We start from the raw sequence: 22,523 nt of genomic DNA on the forward strand, positions 1-22,523 counted from the left end.
AGGCTTCACGTCAGCCACCACTGCAACAGTCCATTGTCAGATATTTAGGCCCAGCACCCAGGCAGAGGAGAGAGGTCCCGTAACAGAGGATCTGGCTTCATGTCAGCAGAGAATCAGTCTGCATGTCATAGCAGAAAATCAGGCTTCACGTCAGCCACCACTGCAACAGTCCATTGTCAGATATTTAGGCCCAGCACCCAGGCAGAGGAGAGAGGTCCCGTAAAAGAGGATCTGGCTTCATGTCAGCAGAGAATCAGTCTGCATGTCATAGCAGAAAATCAGGCTTCACGTCACCCAGCACTGTAAGAGTCCATTTTCATAATTTTAGGCCCAGCACCCAGGCAGAGGAGAGAGGTCCCGTAACAGAGGATCTGGCTTCATGTCAGCAGAGAATTAGTCTGCATGTCATAGCAGAGAATCAGGCTTCACGTCACCCAACATTGGAACAGTCCATTGGCATATATTTAGGCCCCGGCACCCAGACAGAGGAGAGAGGTCCCGTAACAGAGGATCTGGCTTCATGTCAGCAGAGAATTAGTCTGCATGTCATAGCAGAGAATGAGGCTTCACGTCAGCCACCACTGCAACAGTCCATTGGCATATATTTAGGCCCAGCACACAGGCAGAGGAGAGGAGAGAGGTCCCGTAACAGAGGATCTGGCTTCATGTCAGCAGAGAATCAGTCTGCATGTCATAGCAGAAAATCAGGCTTCACGTCAGCCACCACTGCAACAATCCATTGTCAGATATTTAGGCCCAGCACCCAGGCAGAGGAGAGAGGTCCCGTAACAGAGGATCTGGCTTCATGTCAGCAGAGAATTAGTCTGCATGTCATAGCAGAGAATCAGGCTTCACGTCACCCAACATTGGAAAAGTCCATTGGCATATATTTAGGCCCCGGTACCCAGACAGAGGAGAGGTTCATTCAACTTTGGGTAGCCTCGCAATATAATGGTAAAATGAAAATAAAAATAGGATTGAATGAGGAAGTGCCCTGGAGTCTAATAATATATGGTTAAGGGGAGGTAGTTAATGTCTAATCTGGACAAGGGACGGACAGGTCCTGTGGGATCCATGCCTGGTTCATTTTTATGAACGTCAGCTTATCCACATTGGCTGTAGACAGGCGGCTGCGTTTGTCTGTAATGACGCCCCCTGCCGTGCTGAATACACGTTCAGACAAAACGCTGGCCGCCGGGCAGGCCAGCACCTCCAAGGCATAAAAGGCTAGCTCTGGCCACGTGGACAATTTAGAGACCCAGAAGTTAAATGGGGCCGAACCATCAGTCAGTACGTGGAGGGGTGTGCACACGTACTGTTCCACCATGTTAGTGAAATTTTGCCTCCTGCTAACACGTTGCGTATCAGGCGGTGGTGCAGTTAGCTGTGGCGTGTTGACAAAACTTTTCCACATCTCTGCCATGCTAACCCTGCCCTCAGAGGAGCTGGCCGTGACACAGCTGCCTTGGCGACCTCTTGCTCCTCCTCTGCCTTGGCCTTGGGCTTCCACTTGTTCCCCTGTGACATTTGGGAATGCTCTCAGTAGCGCGTCTACCAACGTGCGCTTGTACTCGCGCATCTTCCTATCACGCTCCAGTGCAGGAAGTAAGGTGGGCACATTGTCTTTGTAGCGTGGATCCAGCAGGGTGGCAACCCAGTAGTCCGCACAGGTTAAAATGTGGGCAACTCTGCTGTCGTTGCGCAGGCACTGCAGCATGTAGTCGCTCATGTGTGCCAGGCTGCCCAGGGGTAAGGACAAGCTGTCCTCTGTGGGAGGCGTATCGTCATCGTCCTGCCTTTCCCCCCAGCCACGCACCAGTGATGGACCCGAGCTGCGTTGGGTGCCACCCCGCTGTGACCATGCTTCATCCTCATCCTCCTCCACCTCCTCCTCGTCCTCCTCCAGTAGTGGGCCCTGGCTGGCCACATTTGTACCTGGCCTCTGCTGTTGCCAAAAACCTCCCTCTGAGTCACTTCGAAGAGACTGGCCTGAAAGTGCTAAAAATGAACCCTCTTCCTCCTCCTCCTCCGCCTCCTGGGCCACCTCCCCTTCCATCATCGCCCTAAGTGTTTTCTCAAGGAGACATAGAAGTGGTATTGTAACGCTGATAACGGAGTCATCGCCACTGGCCATGTTGGTGGAGTACTCCAAACAGCGCAACAGGGAACACAGGTCTCGCATGGAGGCCCAGTCATTGGTGGTGAAGTGGTGCTGTTCTGTAGTGCGACTTACCCGTGCGTGCTGCAGCTGAAACTCCACTATGGCCTGCTGCTGCTCGCACAGTCTGTCCAGCATGTGCAAGGTGGAGTTCCACCTGGTGGGCACGTCGCATATGAGGCGGTGAGCGGGAAGGCCGAAGTTACGCTGTAGCGCAGACAGGCGAGCAGCAGCTGGATGTGAACGCCGGAAGAGCGAACAGACGGCCCGCACTTTATGCAGCAGCTCTGACATGTCGGGGTAGTTGTGAATGAACTTCTGCACCACCAAATTCAGCACATGCGCCAAGCAAGGGATGTGCGTCAAATTGGCTAGTCCCAGAGCTGCAACGAGATTTCGCCCATTATCACACACCACCAGGCCGGGCTTGAGGCTCACCGGCAGCAACTACTCGTCGGTCTGTTGTTCTATACCCCGCCACAACTCCTGTGCGGTGTGGGGCCTGTCCCCCAAACATATGAGTTTCAGAAGGGCCTGCTGACGTTTACCCCGGGCTGTGCTGAAGTTGGTGGTGAAGGTGTGTGGCTGACTGGATGAGCAGGTGGAAGAAGAGGAGGAGGAAGCCGAGAAGGAGGAGGTGGCAACAGGAGGCAAAGAATGTTGCCCTGCGATCTTTGGCGGCGGAAGGACGTGCGCTAAACAGCTCTCCGTCTGGGGCCCAGCTGCCACTACATTTACCCAGTGTGCAGTTAGGGAGATATAGTGTCCCTGGCCGTGCTTACTGGTCCACGTATCTGTGGTTAGGTGGACCTTGCTACAGATGGCGTTGCGCAGTGCACACTTGATTTTATCGGATACTTGGTTGTGCAGGGAAGGCACGGCTCTCTTGGAGAAGTAGTGGCGGCTGGGAACAACATACTGTGGGACAGCAAGCGACATGAGCTGTTTGAAGCTGTCTGTGTCCACCAGCCTAAATGACAGCATTTCATAGGCCAGTAGTTTAGAAATGCTGGCATTCAGGGCCAGGGATCGAGGGTGGCTAGGTGGGAATTTACGCTTTCTCTCAAATGTTTGTGAGATGGAGAGCTGAACGCTGCCGTGTGACATGGTTGAGACGCTTGGTGACGGAGGTGGTGGTGGTGTTGGTGGTACATCCCCTGTTTGCTGGGCGGCAGGTGCCAACGTTCCTCCAGAGGCAGAGGAAGAGGCCGAGGCAGCAGCAGCAGAAGAGGCCGAGGCGGCAGCAGCAGAAGAGGTAGCAGGGGGAGCCTGAGTGACTTCCTTGGTTTTAAGGTGTTTACTCCACTGCAGTTCATGCTTTGCATGCAGGTGCCTGGTCATGCAGGTTGTGCTCAGGTTCAGAACGTTAATGCCTCGCTTCAGGCTCTGATGGCACAGCGTGCAAACCACTCGGGTCTTGTCGTCAGCACATTGTTTGAAGAAGTGCCATGCCAGGGAACTCCTTGAAGCTGCCTTTGGGGTGCTCGGTCCCAGATGGCGGTGGTCAGTAGCAGGCGGAGTCTCTTGGCGGCGGGTGTTCTGCTTTTGCCCACTGCTCCCTCTTTTGCTACGCTGTTGGCTCGGTCTCACCACTGCCTCTTCCTCCGAACTGTGAAAGTCAGTGGCACGACCTTCATTCCATGTGGGGTCTAGGACCTCATCGTCCCCTGCATCGTCTTCCACCCAGTCTTGATCCCTGACCTCCTGTTCAGTCTGTACACTGCAGAAAGACGCAACAGTTGGCACCTGTGTTTCGTCATCATCAGAGACATGCTGAGGTGGTATTCCCATGTCCTCATCATCAGGAAACATAAGTGGTTGTGCGTCAGTGCAGTCTATGTCTTCCACCGCTGGGGAAGGGCTAGGTGGATGCCCTTGGGAAACCCTGCCAGCAGAGTCTTCAAGCAGCATAAGAGACTGCTGCATAACTTGAGGCTCAGACAGTTTCCCTGATATGCATGGGGGTGATGTGACAGACTGATGGGGTTGGTTTTCAGGCGCCATCTGTGCGCTTTCTGCAGAAGACTGGGTGGGAGATAATGTGAACGTGCTGGATCCACTGTCGGCCACCCAATTGACTAATGCCTGTACCTGCTCAGGCCTTACCATCCTTAGAATGGCATTGGGCCCCACCATATATCGCTGTAAATTCTGGCGGCTACTGGGACCTGAGGTAGTTGGTACACTAGGACGTGTGGATGTGGCAGAACATCGGAAGTGAACGAGCATCCTTCCTGCCTCATAAGCTTTAGGCCAGGCCTGAAGCCTATGAAGTAGTAGAATAGCGCAGGAGATTGCGAATACATCACCGTGACACTCCTGCACCGGGTGTCGCAAGATGATAGGATGACGCGGCGCAGGAGAAAAAGTTCATGTGTTCCTGACCTCCTGTGCCGGGACACCCAAGCAAAGGTTACAAGAGGTGATGAAGAGAGGTGAGTATCTTTTTATTTTTTTATGTAAGTACTAGGGGGCCTACTGTGGGAACTATGGAGGTGGGGAAAAGAATGGGGGCCATTACATATTATACAGAGGGGCTATTATCTGATATATAAAGCTGAGTGTATATGTATGTATGTATGTATATATATATATATATATATAAATATATGTGTGTGTTTGTGTGTGTGTGTGTGTGTGTGTCCGCTAAAGGAATCTGCATAGTCACATTTATAATCACGAAATTTGGCACACAGGTACATCAGGTGTCTGGGTAGGCTTTAGACCAGGTCTCAGCTCTCTAGGACATACCGTTCCTGAGATATTTCCAAAAAATGCATTTGATACTTTCTTGGATTAAAGATTTAAGCCTTTTCACACGAAAATTGATATGGCATAAGTTCTACAAAAATAATTATAGGGAAGAGTGTACTAAACTCTGTATACCAATGGACTGCCTCGAAGACACAAGGCTCCTAGTATCCCTAATTAAAGGGCCAGCCCAACAGGATGGTTTGGGCACCTTCACAGACCTACATCCCAAAAGTAAAAAGATGCCCCCAGGATAAGGCTACTTTCACACTTGCATTTGGGGTTCCGCTTGTGATTTCCGTTTGAAGGCTCTCAAAGCAGCCCCGAACGGATCCGTACAGCCTCAATGCATTCTGAGTGGATGTGGATCCTCTCAGAATGCATCAGTATAGCACCGTTTAGCCTCCGTTCCGCTCAGCAGGCGGACACCCGAAAGCAGCTTGCAGCGTTCGGGTATCCGCCTGGCCGCGTAGAGCCAAACGGATCCGTCCAGACTTACAATGTAAGTCAATCAGGACGTATACGTTTGACATTGACACAATATGGTGCAATTTCAAACTGATCCGTCCCCCATTGACTTTGAATGCAAAGTCAGGACGGATCCGTCTGACTAACTTTTAGAGTTAGATTTCTTTCTGAAATATAATGCACACGGATCCGTTCTGAACGGATACCATCGTTTGCATTATAGGAGCGGATCAGTCTGTGCAGACACCAGACGGATCCGCTCCGAACGCAAGCGTGAAAGTAGCCCAATTCTGCAATTGACATTTTATCAAGGTTGGTGACTCAAGAGATAGAAAGAATACGTCCACATAGAGACCAGGAAATGAATCTGACGGTGGGAGAAAGGAAGACCCTTAACGGACTACAAAGGGATAACAGTATGATTATAAAGCCTTCAGACAAAGGGGGAATATAGTAATAATGGATCATTCCCTTTATAGTGGGATGTGTGGCTCTCTCCTCAATGACAAAAAAATGTATGACTGTCTACAGGGTGATCCCTCAGACACCTTTATAAAGGAACTAAACCGGATCCTTCTGGGGCCTTTGAGAAAAATCTGATCTCCTCTGAGGAACTGAAATTTATGACTACAAAAAATCCACAAATGCCTACTTTTATGCACTCCCGAAAATCCATAAAGGGAAGAGATCCACTAAAAGGAAGACCAATAGTATCCGGAATAGACTTACTATGCCAAAACGCCTTTATCTTCTTGCTGCCCTCTTATATCAGGGATACTACTGATTTACTGCTAAAGATACAGGATACTGCTGTAGAGGAGAGCACCTTCTTGGCCTCCATAGATGTTGAGGCTTTTTACAGCAGTATACCACACGAATGGGGAATGAAGGCAGTGCTTTCCTTCCTAGAAACCAGGGGCATTTTAGATTTGTCCTGACCCATAATTTCTTTTTATTTAAAAAGGTGTTCAGAACCCTATTGGACTACGCTTTACATGTGAGACAGGAACAAAGAAATCTCTTTCCTGGATATAAGAATTTCAAAGAGGGAGGGTGTTCTATGTACAGAAACCTTCAGGAAACCCCCGGCCACTAACAGCCTTTTACATTGGGATAGTTTTCACCCTAGTCCGGTGAAAAAAGCTATCCCAAAGGGCCAGTATATTCGGGTCAGAAGAAACTGTATGGACACACCTACCTTTGTGACACAATCAAGGGATCTTAGGAACAGATTTCTGAGGAGAGGATACCCTGATGAGACACTCAAAAAAGCCTTCAAACATTCCATAACTACGGAAAGGAATCAATTTCTGAGACCCCAAAAGAGAATCCCACAGGATAGAATAGTAAGAGTGATCAGGACATATGATAACGCCCACAAGATAGTATTTGAAGTTCTCAGGAGGTACTGGGCATCTTACAAACCGATAGACACCTGGCCGATATACTTCCATCAAGACCAACGATTACCTTTAGAAGGGAGAAATCTATCAGGGACCGCTTGGTACACAGTCTATATACAATACCCAAGACTGAAGGAACATGGCTAGAAAGAAGACCTTTGGGAATGTTTAGATGCAGTGGTTGTGTGGCCTGCCCGTTCATCACTGTGTCAAAAACTTTTAGGAGTGTCTCGACAGGAAGAACGTGTGGAGTGCTATACTTGATTACATGCCAAATGACCCCTTAATTATGTTCCATGAGGGGAATGGCAATTCCCTAAAATTTCAGATCACAGAGGTTATTCCACCTTCACCACGTAAGGGTGATTGGGACAGGAGGATACTGCAAAAAGAATGTCAATGGATTTACAGACTAGAGATATCTAGTCCTGATGGCCTAAACAAACAGCTATGGTTTGGTTTTTTTCTATAATGAATAAACATCTCTTATCCTCCTGATTCCTATACATACTTTGCAAATGAGTTTTCCTCTAGCAATAAGGAACTTTCCTTCCTCTGTATGGTTATATTAATCACATTGCGATTTCAACTTAGAGCTGGGTTCCTAATGACCCTGTACCTCACAGTCAGCAGACACATTCCAGCCAATCAGCAGCAGACCCTCCCACCTCCTGGACAGCATCCATTTTCGATAGCTAGGCTAGTGTATTCAGTGTCCACTACAGTCCTGAAAGACTCATCTGATCTCGGCTGTCAGGACAGCACCCCAAAAAGCCCTTTTTAGGGCTAGAACATCAGTCTGCTTTTTTCTTTTTTTTTCTTCCTGTGTAATCTAATTGCAGTTGCCTGCCAGCGTGTGTGTCAGGCTCACAGCGTATACTGTGCCCACTGCCACCACTCATATCTGGTGTCACAGTAGCTTGCATTAAAAAAATAAAAAACTTTTTTGACTGTAATATAATAGCAGTCAGTTGCCGACACACGCGTGTGTTTCATGCCCTGCAAGTGCATAGTGTCACTTCAGCGTAACTCATATCTGGTGTCACATTCGATTCCATTTAAAGAAAAACAAAAATTTTGACTGAATAAATAGCAGTCAGTTACACACGTGTTTGTGTGTTAAAAGCCCAGCTGCAAGCGCATAGTGTCACTTCAGCGCAACTCATATCTGGTGTCACAGTAGCTTGCACGCATATTACAACTTAACTAATCTAAAAAAAAAAGAATCACAGGCAGGCCACCCCACAGGGGCAGTCGTGGTCATGGTGCTGAGATTCCCTTTGGCCCTAGAATAATGCCCAGTGTTCAGAGGCCACGTACCCTGAACTCGAAAAGTTCTGAGGACATAGTTGACTGGCTAACACAGGACACCCAATCTTCTACAGCTTCCGCTCGGAACCTTGACGCACCATCCTACTCCAGCTCAGCTTCAGGCACCTCTCATGTTACCACTCGCCCGCCTGCCGCCACCACCAACACTAGCACCACAGCCGCTTCACTTGATCTGTCAGCGGAGTTATTTACACATCAGTTGGAAGAAATGAGTGATGCGCAACCATTTTTGCCAGAGGATGTAGATAACAGGGATATGTCTCAGTCAGGCAGCATTACACACATGGACGTACGGTGTGATGATGATGATGATGTTGTACCCGCTGCTGCTTCCTTTGCTGAGTTGTCAGATACAAGTGAAGCTGTTGAGGATGACGATGTGTCCGTGGATGTCACGTGGGTGCACGCTCGAAGAGAAGAAGAACAGGTGGAAAGTTGTAATGGGGAGACAGAGGAGGAGGAGGAGATGAGTTGGAAGCAGGGGGGGGTCGTGGCAAGGAGCTAGTGGCACAATCAGACAGCATGCATCGGCACCCGGGGTCAGCCAGACAGCACGCCAATCAACACATGCTGTTGCCACCACCAGAATGCCATAATTGCAGAGCTTAGCAGTGTGGCATTTTTTTTTGTGTGTCTGCCTCTGACAACAGTGATGCCATTTGCAACCTGTGCCAAAAGAAACTGAGTCGTGGAAAGTCCAACACCCACCTAGGTACCACTGCTTTGCGAAAGCACATGATCGCACATCACAAACGCCTATGGGATTAACACATGAGTACAAGCAGCACACAAACTCAAAGCCGCCATCCTCCTCCTGGTCCAGCATCTTCAGCCACGTCAACCACTGCTGTCCTCCTTGCCCTCTCTCAACCATCCGCCACTCCGTCTCTCGCCTTGAGCAGTTCCTGCTCATCTGCCCACAGTCACGTGTCTGTCAAGGACATGTTTGAGCGTAAGAAGCCAATGCCACAAAGACACCCTCTTGCCCGGCGTCTGACAGCTGACTTGTCTGAACTCTTACCCTGCCAGCTTTTACCATACAAGCTGGTGGAGTCTGAGGCCTTAAAAAAATTTGTAGCTATTGGGACACCGTAGTCAAGGACATGTTTGAGCGTAAGAAGCCAATGCCACAAAGTCACCCTCTTGCCCGGCATCTGACAGCGGACTTGTCTGAACTCTTACCCTGCCAGCTTTTACCATACAAGCTGGTGGAGTCTGAGGCCTTAAAAAAAATTGTAGCTATTGGGACAATAGCCTGTTGGCAGGCTTCCGCCAGGGGTTCCACACAGGGCTCATTACTCTGCCGCAGGTGCCCTGGGAGGGCAGGAATCTGCTGTCCGCCACCCTGGACCCTCCAGCAACTAGCGAGTTACTCCAGTCGGAAGTATCCAAGGAGTTCCTCATAGGCCCGTTCCCACGCAACCCGTTTTCCTCGTGGCGCATTAACTCCATCGGCTTAGTGGCAAAGAAGAACACCAATAAAAAAAGATTAATTTATGATCTGTCCGCCCCTCATGTGTCCGGTATTCCGAGCCTTAATTCTCTGATTCCCTCAGAAGAATTTTCCATGCGTTATTCCTCGGTGGACGACGCCATCCAGGCCATCCTGTTGCATGGTAGGGGCGCTTGGCTGGCAAAGGTTGACAACTACTAGTTGAAGAAATAGCTAAAAATGACAATGAAAGGAGAAGTTATCATTATGGGAGATTTCAATCTTCAAGATATAAACTGGAAAACCAAAATAGCAAGTTCTACCAGGAGTACAGATATTCTAAATTCCCTACTGGGGTTATCCCTACAACAAATGGTTGAGGAGCCAACCCGGAGGGAGGCCATTTTGGATTTGGTATTCACAAATGGGGATTCGGTATATGATGTCATTGTAGGCGAAACCTTGGGATCTAGTGATCACCAGTCAGTGTGGTTTAATATAAGAACTGTGAAAGAGTCCCACCACACAAAAACAAAAGTTTTAGATTTTAGAAAGACAGACTTTTCAAAAATGAAATTAGTCATAAATGAGTCCTTATCAGACTGGAACGGATTACATGGAGTCCAGGAGAAATGGGACTACTTAAAAGGTGCATTATTGAAGGCAAGAGAAAATTGCATTAGACTTGTCAGTAAAAGCAAAAAAAGGAAGAGACCACTGTGGTACTCAGCAGAAGTGGCCCAAATCATTAAAAATAAAAAGCTAGCATTTTGTAATTATAAAAAAACCCAGAGCAATGAAGATAAGGAAATCTACAAGATTAGGCAGAAAGAGGCCAAGCAAGTTATAAGAACTTCTAAAGCGCAGGCAGAAGAAAAACTAGCTCAGTCTATGAAAAAAGGGGATAAGACATTCTTCAGATATATAAATGAAAAAGGGAAATTAAAACAAGGAATAACTAAATTAAAAACAAAGGACGGAAGGTATGTAGAAGAGAATAAAGGGCTAGCCGACTGCCTTAATGAATACTTCTGTTCAGTTTTTACAGAAGAAAAAGGAGAAGGACCTCCACTAGAAAGGATGACTAATAAATCGTTTGATGCATGTGTCTTTACAGAGGAAGATGTTCTAAGTTTGCTGTCTAAAGTGAAGACAAATAAGTCACAGGGGCCTGATGAGATACACCCAAAATTATTAAAAGAGCTTAGTGGTGAGCTGGCAAAACTGTTAACAGATTTATTTAACCAATCATTAGTAACAGGAGTCGTCCCGGAAGATTGGAAATTGGCAAATGTCGTGCCCATTCACAAGAAAGGTAGTAGGGAGGAATCGAGCAACTATAGACCAGTGAGTCTGACATCAATAGTAGGCAAATTAATGGAAACCCTATCAAAGGATAGGATTGTGGAACATCTAAAATCCCATGGATTGCAAGATGAAAAACAACATGGGTTTACTTCAGTGAGATCATGTCAAACTAATCTTATAGATTTTTTTGACTGGGTGACTAAAATAATAGACGGTGGAGGTGCAGTAGACATCGCATATCTAGATTTTAGTAAGGCTTTTGACACTGTCCCACACAGAAGACTTATCAATAAACTGCAGTCATTGAGCATGGACTCCCATATTGTTGAGTGGATTAGGCAGTGGCTGAGTGACAGACAGAGGGTTGTAGTCAATGGAGAACTTTCAAAACAAGGTCATGTTACCAGTGGGGTTCCACAGGGATCTGTACTGGGACCAATTTTGTTTAATATCTTCATAAGTGATATTGCAAAAGGCCTCGATGGTAAGGTTTGTCTTTTTGCTGATGACACAAAGATATGTAACAGGGTTGATGTTCCTGGAGGGAAACGCCAAATGGAAAAGGATTTAGGAAAACTAGAAGAATGGTCAGAACTCTGGCAACTGAAATTTAATGTGGATAAGTGCAAGATAATGCACCTGGGGCGTAAAAACCCAAGGGCAGAATATAGAATATTTGACACAGTCCTGACCGCAAGTATCTGAGGAAAGGGATTTAGGAGTAATTATTTCAGAAGACTTAAAGGTGGGAAGACAATGTAATAGAGCAGCACGAAATGCCAGCAGAATGCTTGGATGTATAGGGAGAGGTATAAGCAGTAGAAAGAGTGAAGTGCTTATGCCGCTGTACAGAACACTGGTGAGACCTCACTTGGAGTATTGTGTGCAGTACTGGAGGCCATATCTCCAGAAGGATATAGATACTCTAGAGAGAGTTCAGAGAAGAGCTACTAAACTAGTACATGGATTGCAGGATAAAACTTACCAGGAAAGGTTAAAGGACCTTAATATGTATAGCTTGGAAGAAAGAAGAGACAGAGGGGATATGATAGAAACCTTTAAATACATAAAGGGAATCAACTCGGTAAAGGAGGAGAGCATTTTTAAAAGAAGAAAAACTACCACAAGAGGACACAGTTTTAAATTAGAGGGGCAAAGGTTTAAAAGTAATATAAGGAAGTATTACTTCACTGAGAGAGTAGTGGATGCATGGAATAGCCTTCCTGCAGAAGTGGTAGCTGCAAATACAGTGAAGGAGTTTAAGCATGCATGGGATAGGCATAAGGCTATCCTTCATATAAGATAGGACCAGGGACTATTCATAGGATTCAGATATATTGGGCAGACTAGATGGGCCAAATGGTTCTTATCTGCCGACACATTCTATGTTTCTATGTTTCTATGTTTCTATCGCGGATGCATTTAAACTCCTTCCCATCCTACCGCAGTTATGGCAATTCTACGGCATTGAGTGGGCCGGCCAGTATTTTTTCGCCAACAGGCTCACGTTTAGATCCAAGAGTAGCCCATGGTTATTCGACCAGCTGGCCAAGGCGCTACATTGGATCCTGATCCATCACGGGGGCCTCCGGTCGGTCATCCACTACCTCGACGATTTTCTTGTTGTCGAGGATCCGCAGGGTGGGTCCGGCATACTCACCGTCCTCCTCAGGTTGTTCGCCAGTCTGGCTGTTCCGATCGCAGAGTCAAAGACTGAGGGTCCTGCCACGAGGTTCTCTTTCTTGGGCATCGTCGTGGATTCGGTTCTGTTGCAAGCCAGCCTACCAGAGGAGAAGCTCACTCAGTGTCGGGAGGTCATTTCCCATGCGGCAGCCACGGGGTGCCTCACTAGAGTCGAGTTGCAGTCTCTTCTGGGGCGGCTCAACTTTGCCTCCAGGATTATGCCCCAGGGGAGAACCTTCATGTCGAGGCTGCTCCAGCTTCTTCCCTCGGCACCCGAACAGGACAGCATCATCCGGTTGGACGGCCAGGCCATAGCAGACCTGGCCATGTGGGAGTTATTCCTGTCCTGATGGAATGGCATCTCCTTTTTCGTATCACCTTGGTCTTCCTCCTGCCCGACCATTTTTTCAGACGCAGCTGCATCTTGCGGCTACGCGGCCATTTGGGGTTCCCAGTGGCTAGCGGATCGTTGGCCCAGTACCATCTTAGAGGAGGCCGAATCCATCCGCACCTCCTCCCTGTTGGAATTGTACCCCATCGTGGCAGCTGCTCAGGCATGGGGCCACCTCTGGGCTAACTTGCCGGTGACCTTGGTCGACATCATGGCGCTGTTACGCCAGGTGGTTTGGCTGGCCCCGTCACACAACTTCCACGTGCATTGTAGCCACATCCCGGGGGAGAAGAATGTAGCAGCCGACGCGCTGTCTAGATTTAATTTCGAACTCTTTTTCCAGGTCATGCCGGAGGCAGAGCCGCACAGATATCCCACCCCGCCTTTCAGTTCCCTGACAATGGACTAGGCATGCTCGTCTCTTCAGCAAGGGACCTGGCGCAGCAGTCCCCAAACACGGCCAGGAACTACCTTTCAGGCCTGGAAACCTTCCAGGAGTATTCACGTCTGCACCCGCAGGCTGGCCTGGCGGACATTCCTTACATCATGGCCTTCATCGCCCATTGCCACCACCAGTTACACCTCTCCTACAACACCATTAAGTTGTACCTGACAGGCGTCCAACACCACCATGCTCCGCAACCCAGGGGGCGGGTCAATTTTTTCTGCGTACGCAGTCAAGGCCACCTTACGAGGGGTCCAGAAGGGTGGGTCCAATCCCCCGTCCCGCAGGCAGGGCGTCACGGGGGAGATGTTCCGGAAATTGTCTTCAGCCCTGGATGGTGCTCCTTTTGGGCCCTTCTCCAGCTTAATCATTAAAGCAGCAATGTACTTAGCGTTTTTACGGCTTCTTTAGGCCAGGCAAGTTCACATGCAGTACGGCGGGACGGTGCAGCCTGCACAGAGAGCAGCTGGTGAGGGATGTTGACCATTACGCACTGAACATAACTACCACCAAAACCAGTCAAACTGGCCCCCCGGTGGAGGTCCAGTTTTTTCCCCACTAGTAATGAATGGTGCCCAACACAGGTGTTTGACCAGCTCATCCTCGCCCTCCGGGATGCGCCACCTCACAGCCCTCTGCTACCCCATCTCAAGGGAGCTCTCACCCCGGCGCAATTCATCAGCCACATCCGCACGGTGGCTGCTGGCTTAGGATTGGACTCAGGAGCTATATCCAGTCATTCCTTCCGCATTGGAGCAGCCTCCACGGCTTCCCGGTGGGGGGTCCCCGCCCACGTCACCTGAAAGATGGGGAGATGGCGTTCGTCTTGCTTTGCCAGATACATACCTAACCCGCAGGTGGAGATCTTGCAGGCGTTTCGGTCATTGGTGTTATAAGGTAATAAAGTCTTGCACGTTAACTATATTGTTGTCATTTTTGCCCCCTTTTAGGCTACTCTCATACCCGGCTCCAGGCACACCCCAGCCGGTTTAGGTTCCAGGCAGGCACGCTGCCTAAGTTTCGCATTTAGCCTTGACCACAAGTTGGTAAGGCTGAGGCTCAGCCTGCATTTGTGGGAGGGGCTTGAGCCTTTTTAAACCCCCACTTACCTCATCTCAGTGGGCGTTCCGGTTCTTGGTCCCACCCACCCATTCCCTTCATTTCAAGGGTCCTCCTTAGGGTAGCCCCCTTTTAGGCTACTCTCATACCCGGCTCCAGGCACACCCCTGCCGGTTTAGGTTCCAGACTGGCACGCTGCCCAAGTTTCGTATTTAGCCTTGACCACAAATTTTATATATTTTGACCCCCCCCAGTATTATTATAATATATAATGGTCCCCTCCGTATTATTAGGATATATAATGGCCTATTATATATCCTAATATTACAGAGAGGGGCCATTATACATTATACAGAGGGGGCCATTATATATTATACAGAGGGGGCCATAATATATAATAATAACTAATAATGATAGAACTCTGCAGAGATGAGACGCAGCTGAAAGAAGGTATCATGGCGGTCTTATCTCCAAATGAAGACATTGAGGAAAGTCTACATCACAGGAGAGGTCACTGGATAGATGAAGTATGTGGGGCTGTATTATACTGTATATTTTGTAGTGATGTATGTAATGTCCAAACACATTTGTTTTACAGTAGGTTTGGGGGGTGGATATATAATTTGGCCCACCCTGCCGCATCCTGGCCCCAGACTTCAGGTCACACTGTTCGTGTTTTGAATTTTGGGGCCTCACACCCATCTACTATATTATCCGTACTTAGAGAATTATCACTGTGCTATCTGAGGACTGCTACAATATCTGTAAAAAGGGGCGGTTCCACAGGTTGGGGGGGGGGGGAGCAATACATGGCTTGCCCGGGGTGCTGGCAAGCCACACTACGCCATTGCTCTATGGCGGAGGGAGGGAAATCGTGTTATTTACATGAGACTGTATGTTGGGGGGCTGAAGTGAGGGTAGTGATGTTCTTTACATAGAACTATATTTTGGAGACGGCAGGAGAGATGGTGTGATGTTATTTACATGGGACTGTATGGTGGAGAGAGGAATATAACTACAGGAGTTACTGCAAATCCAGGGGACCTTATAGGTGTTCTTATTACTACTGGGGCTCTGAGCTCTGAGGGACAAATCCTCCTTATTTTTTACTAAGAGCACTATGGGGGCCTTATTACTACTGAGGGGTCTGTAGAGAGATTAGAGCCCCCGGTAGAGATTATTTCTACCGGGGCTCTGTGAGGGCATTATTAATACTGGAGAGCTCTTCTACTAATAGGGGCACTCTTGGGGAGCATTATCACTGTTGGGGGCAGTATTACTAATTGGAGCATTCTGGAAAGGAATTACTATTGGTGGGACTTGGAGAAGCACTATTACTATAGGGGGCACTTATTTCTTCAGGAGAGTATTTGGGGGTATTGGGGAGCACAGTGAGCAGCAGGATAACACTGTGGGGGCTCCAGGTTGGGGGATGATGATAGAAAAGTGAGGAAGCTAAGATGTCTGTGTGTCACACTCTGCAGAGACGAGGCACAACTGAAAGAAGTTGTCCAGACCAAATGGGGAAGATTATGACAGAGAAGATCTACATCAGAGGAGACGTCACCTGGGAGGCTCTAGATGTGACAGGTATGTTCTGCTGTATAGCAAGTACAGCAAAATTCAGTGTGTGGGGGGAGGAGGGGGTGGCGACTAAGAGAAATGGGCCATATTCATTGGGGCTTGGGCCCCGGATCTTTTGAGACCCTAGCAACGCCCCTGGTGTTAATGTTCATGGGGGGGGGATCCTTTTCTATCACTCTGGAGTGACTCTGGATGGTGCCTGAGTCACCACACCAGCATAGGGCAAAAACATGGGTGGCAAAATTGTACTTTATAATTGTACCTAAAACTGTTAAATCTCTAACGTCTGTTCCCCCTGCCTGCCCGCCCATGGAGGGGAGACAGTGGAGTCACATTCAGTCAGCAGCAGCTTACAGGTCACTGGCAGGTAGTGGCTGAAGTCTGGCCAGGCCAGAGAAAGAGGCAACACCAGGGCAGGGCAGCAGGGCTTCTCCAGGCTCCTCTCCAGAAACTCAGCAGGGCGGGCGCAAACAGAGCAGGGCGGGTGGGATCACTGTTCCTGCGCTCCTCTTTTTTGCCTTTTTTATGTCCGGCCTGCCAGTACTGCGTCTCAGTCACTTACATCACTACGATCAGCTTTTCTAAAGCAGCCGTAACAGCCAGCCAGCATCACACTACAGCCCACAATATTCTCCTTAGTCCGTGTGATGAGCGGGTGGCCCCTCTATCTGCTGGCCATCCATACTGTCCCCATCATCTCCATTGGCTGCATGGCCTGTGTCCCCCTGAGTGCCACAGCAGTCTGCGCTCAGGGCACAGGCTCTGCCGCCCCCCCCCCCCCCCTTGCTACTTTTCTGCTACACACACACATCAACAGAAGTTGAAAAAAGTTACATAATGGGAATACCCCTTTAAGTTTTCAACTATCTGTATCTATAGGATTCTGTAATATGATATTGACCAGAATTATACACAAAAATGCTGTTTAGAATATGGAGTCTCTGAAAATATGCATTCCGTTTTTTATTTAGTAAAATACCTTTATACTGTAAGTATGTACAACAGCAAGCTATGAATGAAAACAAAATAAATCTTACTGTCCAAATAAATGTATGGAGTCTTGAAAATGTTTCTTGAAAAAGTCTAGTACTTCTTCTGCTTTGGAAAGTTTTTCAAAGTCTTCAAATGACATGAAAAGAGTGCATGTAAAAGATTTATCCTGTAGTGTAAAATGAAAGTATGTTAAGATATAGTAAATTTAACCTGTGTGGTATACACAGCATATTAATTAATGGCTGTTTAAATAATCAAAAAGATTTTGCACATCAACAAAAACATTTTAAAAGGAATGTATCACTTTTTACAAATTTAAACCAGATATTGATATATTCTGCACATTCTAATAGATTTTTTTCTGATTGTAGATTGTATTGTTAGTCATTTTTTAATCAGTTTTATTAGACCATTTTGAAAAGGGTATGTACAGGGTATGTACAGAGAACATACTTGTCAAATACAGTCACATTGTAACCACAGTGCAAGCCCTAGCTGGCAAGTCCATAACTACATACTCCGCTAAAATGCAAGACATGCACACACAGAGACAGAACAATACAGAGACTGAGTCATACAAAAATGGGTTGGGACCAAGTGGACAATAGTCAGTGGCGTAGCGTGGCTTGCCAGCACCCGGGGCAAGCCATGTATTTGCCCCCCTCCAACCTGTGAGCACGCCCCTTGTTACAGATGTTGTAGCAGTCCTATGTTACACCTCAGATAGCACAGTGATAATTCTTTGAGTACAGATAATATAGTAGATGGGTGTGAACCCCCAAAATTCAGAACACGAACAGTGTGACCTGAAGTCTGGGGCCAGGATGCGGCAGGGTGGGCCCAACCCTACTGTAAAACAAATATGTGTTTGGACATTACATACATCACTACAAAATATACAGCCCCACATACTTCATCCATCCAGTGACATCTCCTGTGATGTAGACTTTCCTCATCGTCTTCATTCGGAGATAAGACCGCCATGACACCTTCTTTCAGCTGCGTCTAATCTGGCAAGTGCCCGAATTTATAGAGAGGGTGGTCAGGGACTGATGGTCCTACCCCCTTTTTCCCTTAGGGGCGTTTAGGGAGTCTGGCCCCTTCATGGTAATGGTTAACCACTTCAACCCCGCTAGCTGAAACCCCCTTCATGACCAGGCCACTTTTTACACTTCTGCACTACACTACTTTCACCGTTTATCGCTCGGTCATGCAACTTACCACCCAAATTAATTTGACCTCCTTTTCTTCTCACTAATAGAGCTTTCATTTGGTGGTATTTTATTGCTGCTGACATTTTTACTTTTTTTGTTATTAATCAAAATGTAAAGATTTTTTTGCCAAAAAATGACATTTTTCACTTTCAGCTGTAAACTTTTGCAAAAAAAACGACATCCATATATTAATTTTTCGCCAAATTTATTGTTCTACATGTCTTTGATAAAAAAAAATGTTTGGGCCAAAAAAAATGGTTTGGGTAAAAGTTATAGCGTTTACACACTATGGTACAAAAATGTGAATTTCCGCTTTTTGAAGCAGCTCTGACTTTCTGAGCACCTGTCATGTTTCCTGAGGTTCTACAATGCCCAGACAGTAGAAAAACCCCACAAATGACCCCATTTCTGAAAGTAGACACCCTAAGACATTCGCTGATGGGCATAGTGAGTTCATAGAACTTTTTACTTTTTGTCACAAGTTAGCGGAAAATGATTTTTTTATTTTTATTTTTTTCCTTACAAAGTCTCCACTAACTTGCGACAAAAAATTAAAAATTCTAGGAACTCGCCATGCGTTTCACGGAATACCTTGGGGTGTCTTCTTTCCAAAATGGGGTCACTTGTGGCGTCAGGGCCGTCTTTGCCGCAGGGCAAAAGGGGCAGCTGCCCCGGGCCCAGTTGCTGATGGGGGCCCTGGCCCAACTCGCGACTCTGACTCTATGTATGCAGCAGCGCCGGGCACAGGATTATTCATTCAAACTAACTGCAGTGTGGTCTGACCGACCGAGACTCCGATCGCATATTTAAGCTGTCACTCCGGGTGATCAGCTGAGCGCAGCGCTCCCGAGCCTCCCCCCTCCTCCAGTCTACACACTACAGTGATGCCAGGCAGCGCTGTGTGTAGTTCACTCACTGTTCAGTCTCCTCCTCTGCCTCCCAGTCTCTCCCTGAGCTCCCTCCCTCTCTCTGATAAGGAAGTCAAGTCCACAGGAAGTGATGACATCAGAGAGAGAGGCAGAGGGAGCTCCGTGGGAGAAATCATTCTTCTCCAGCAGCCTGAGCCTGCTCCAGCAGCCTGAGCCTGCCCATGTAGTGCCCAGCCCAGTGCCCTGTGCAGCAGTTTTTTCAACCTGACCACGACAGTCCTGAGTCCTGCCACCTGTCCTAGTCTGTCACTCACTTCTAAAAAGGTATAAATATAAAACATTTGAATTGTGTAATTGTATGTAACAGTGTGGGCTTCTGTCCCCCCACTAAACTCTTTTTTTTTTTTTTTTGCCTTCTTATAATCCCTATACAGCGATATATGAATACATAATGTTATTAATCATTTTGGTTCAGTAGATAATGAATAAAATGGACTTTTATAATATGTAAATTACCTTGCTACCAGCAAGTAGGGCGGTTACTTGCTGGTAGCAGCCGCATCCTCGTATCATAAAGACGGCCCCTCCTCATGTTGATTGACAGGGCCAGCGGACGCGCTCGTTCTCTGGCTGGCCCTGTCTGCTATCAAGATCTCGCGCCTGCACCGCACCTGTCTTCAGTCGGCGCAGGCACACTGATAGGAGGACGCTCGCTCGGCCGCTCCATCCTCAATGCGCCTGCACCGGGTGTAGATGTGACGTCATCGGTGTAGACGCATTGAGGAAGGAGCGGCCGAGCGAGCGTCCTCCTATCAGTGCGCCTGCGCCGACTGAAGACAGGTACGGCGCAGGCGCGAGATCTTGATAGCAGACAGGGCCAGCCAGAGAACGATCGCATTCGCTGGCCCTGTCAATCAACAAGCGGAGGGGGCGTCATTATGACAGGAGGATGCGGCTGCTACCAGCAAGTAACCGCTCTACTTGCTTGTAGACAAGTAATTTACATATTATAAAAGTCCATTTTATTCATTATCTACTGAACCAAAATGACTAATAACATTATGTATTCATATATTGCAGACTGCAGTATAGGGATTATAAGAAGCCAAAAAAAAAAGTTTAGTGGGGTGACAGAAGCCCTTTAAACAGGTTTCTGAATCTGTCAATCATCAGAAAAAACTTTGTTATGTAGCTGACTGACATTAGTGATGTGCTGATGTCAGCAGTACATAACTCCCTGCCTGCCGCCGTTCTCTTAAAATAAAGACTTATAATATGCTAATGAGCCTCTAGGTGCTATGAGGGCGTTCCTGCAGCACCTAGAGGCTCTGTGTATTCACCCTTTGGCAGTGGCACGCCCATGTTGATTGACGTCCGAGTTCTCCTCTTCATCCCGTAAATCCCGCGCCTGCGCCGAATACTAAACGGGACGGCGCAGGCATGGGATCAGGGGCGTAACGATCGCGGTGAGACAGCGACCAGGGGTGGAAACGGGACATGGTTGGAGGTGAGACATGGGTGTGGCTGGAGGCGGGGCCTGGAAGGGGGCCGTCCCTCCCTTCTGTTCGGGTTTGGCTTGAAGAAAAGGTGGCAACCCTACCCCCGCCCCCGTCACTCACGTGGTAAAAGGGGGGGTCTTGTGTGAGTCACCGCAGCCTGGTGAAGCGCCACGGCAGAGCAGGCATCAGCAGGGACTAAGTCCCCGCCTCCGGTCCGGAGGCTAAAGGGATTGGGTGGCGGTGGTGAGTGAGTCACAGCCTCACGTGATGTGACCACTTACCAGACAAGAACCAGACCAGTCTCAAGTCACTGACCTGCTGACCTGACCTACCTAATAATAGTACAGTCAGTCAGGCAGCCAGAGTCGACCTGCCACTGCCGCACCAGGAGGGGAGGACAGGACTGAGGAGGAGGTAAGCAAAAAGAAGTGGCACGCTGCGCATAGGCATATCTATATTGACTTTATTTTATATTAGAAGAAACCGGTCAGGTCACCAGATCCGACCATTCATAAATTTGTAGGGGATTATTATAGAGAGCCCCAGGAGACATAAGGGCAGGGGTTGGGTTCTTCTCTCTGTCTGACTCTGCTGCTGAACTGTGGCCTGGGGCCATCACTTGCCACATTTACTAATCTTTGCTCAGGGGGGTCCTCATGGTGTGGACTGGACTGGTCATTTTCACTAAGGAATAGTTATAGTTTAACCATTTATGTGCAAAAGAGAAAATAAGAAGTCAGCTCCAATCAGATATCTGCACATAGACCAAGACTCTGGGTCCGTGCAGATATCTGATTGGAGCTGACTTAGTGACCTCTTTTTTTCTCTTTTGAACATAAACGGTTAAACTATATTCCTTAGAAAAGAATGACCAGTCCACACCATGAGGGCCCCCCTGAGCAAAGGGTGACACCAGCCATAGCAAAGCCACTGCCTCTATCTGTGAGTCGCTGGAGTGCACGGCAGGAACTGTGAACTGTCTGAACTCTGAGCGGCTGTACAGTCAGTAGTGGCATGTGACACATGTGGCAATAATAATGATCTGTGTCATGTCATGTGTGATGTGCATCCCAATTATGCCATACATACGTGTGCAGATACGGGTCCTGTACTGCTGTGAGGCTGCAAGGCAGGGGTGATGTGTGGACCACTCCTGAGACTGCAGGTGCTTAGGCCTCATGCACACGGCCGTTGTTTGGGTCCACATCAGAGCCACCGTTTGGCGGCTCGGATGCGGACCCATTCACTGTGTGTTGTGCTGGAGGGCGTGATTGCATGCTAGGGTGTGTGAAGGCGGGATCCAGGGGGCCCAAGTAAATTCTTGCCCAGGGTCCAATCAATATTAAAGACGGCCCCTGTGTGGCGTAGTTATACTGCCCTGGCAATTTAGGGGCCCATATGTGTGAGAAGTACTTTTGTTTTAAAAATCTGTAAAAGATGACCGGTGAAATCTGAAAGGTGCACTTTGGAATGTGGGTCCCTTTGCCCACCTGGGCTGCAAAAAAGTGTCACATCTGGTATCGCCGTACTCAGGAGAAGTTGGGGAATGTGTTTTGGGGTGTCATTTTACATATAACCATGCTGGGTGAGAGAAATATCTTGGCAAAAGACAACTTTTCCCATTTTTTTTATACAAAGTTGGCATTTGACCAAGATATTTATCTCACCCAGCATGGATATATGTAAAATGACACCCCAAAACACATTCCCCAGCTTCTCCTGAGTACGGCGATACCAGATGTGTGACACTTTTGCGCATCTAGGCTGCAAAAGTGCCAAAATTCCTTTTAGGAGGGCATTTTTAGACATTTGGATCCCAGACTTCTTCTCACGCTTTAGGGCCCCTAAAAAGCCAGGGCAGTATAAATACCCCACTTTGGAAAGAAGACACCACAAGGTATTCAATGAGGGGCCTGGCGAGTTCATAGAAATGT

General features: G+C 47.9%; 1 protein-coding gene across 1 annotated transcript in view; it reads right to left on the reverse strand.

Moving 5' to 3' along the window:
* KMO (kynurenine 3-monooxygenase) overlaps positions 1 to 22,523 on the reverse strand; it is an 866,528-nt gene that overhangs the window by 442,541 nt on the left and 401,464 nt on the right. Inside the window, exon 9 of the mRNA XM_044291809.1 lies at positions 17,052 to 17,173. Coding sequence (XP_044147744.1) covers positions 17,052 to 17,173 — 122 coding nt within the window. The remainder of the gene's footprint in view (positions 1 to 17,051; positions 17,174 to 22,523) is intronic.

This window comes from Bufo gargarizans, chromosome 4 (genome assembly GCF_014858855.1).
Source record: "Bufo gargarizans isolate SCDJY-AF-19 chromosome 4, ASM1485885v1, whole genome shotgun sequence".
In the NCBI taxonomy this organism is placed as follows: domain Eukaryota; kingdom Metazoa; phylum Chordata; class Amphibia; order Anura; family Bufonidae; genus Bufo; species Bufo gargarizans.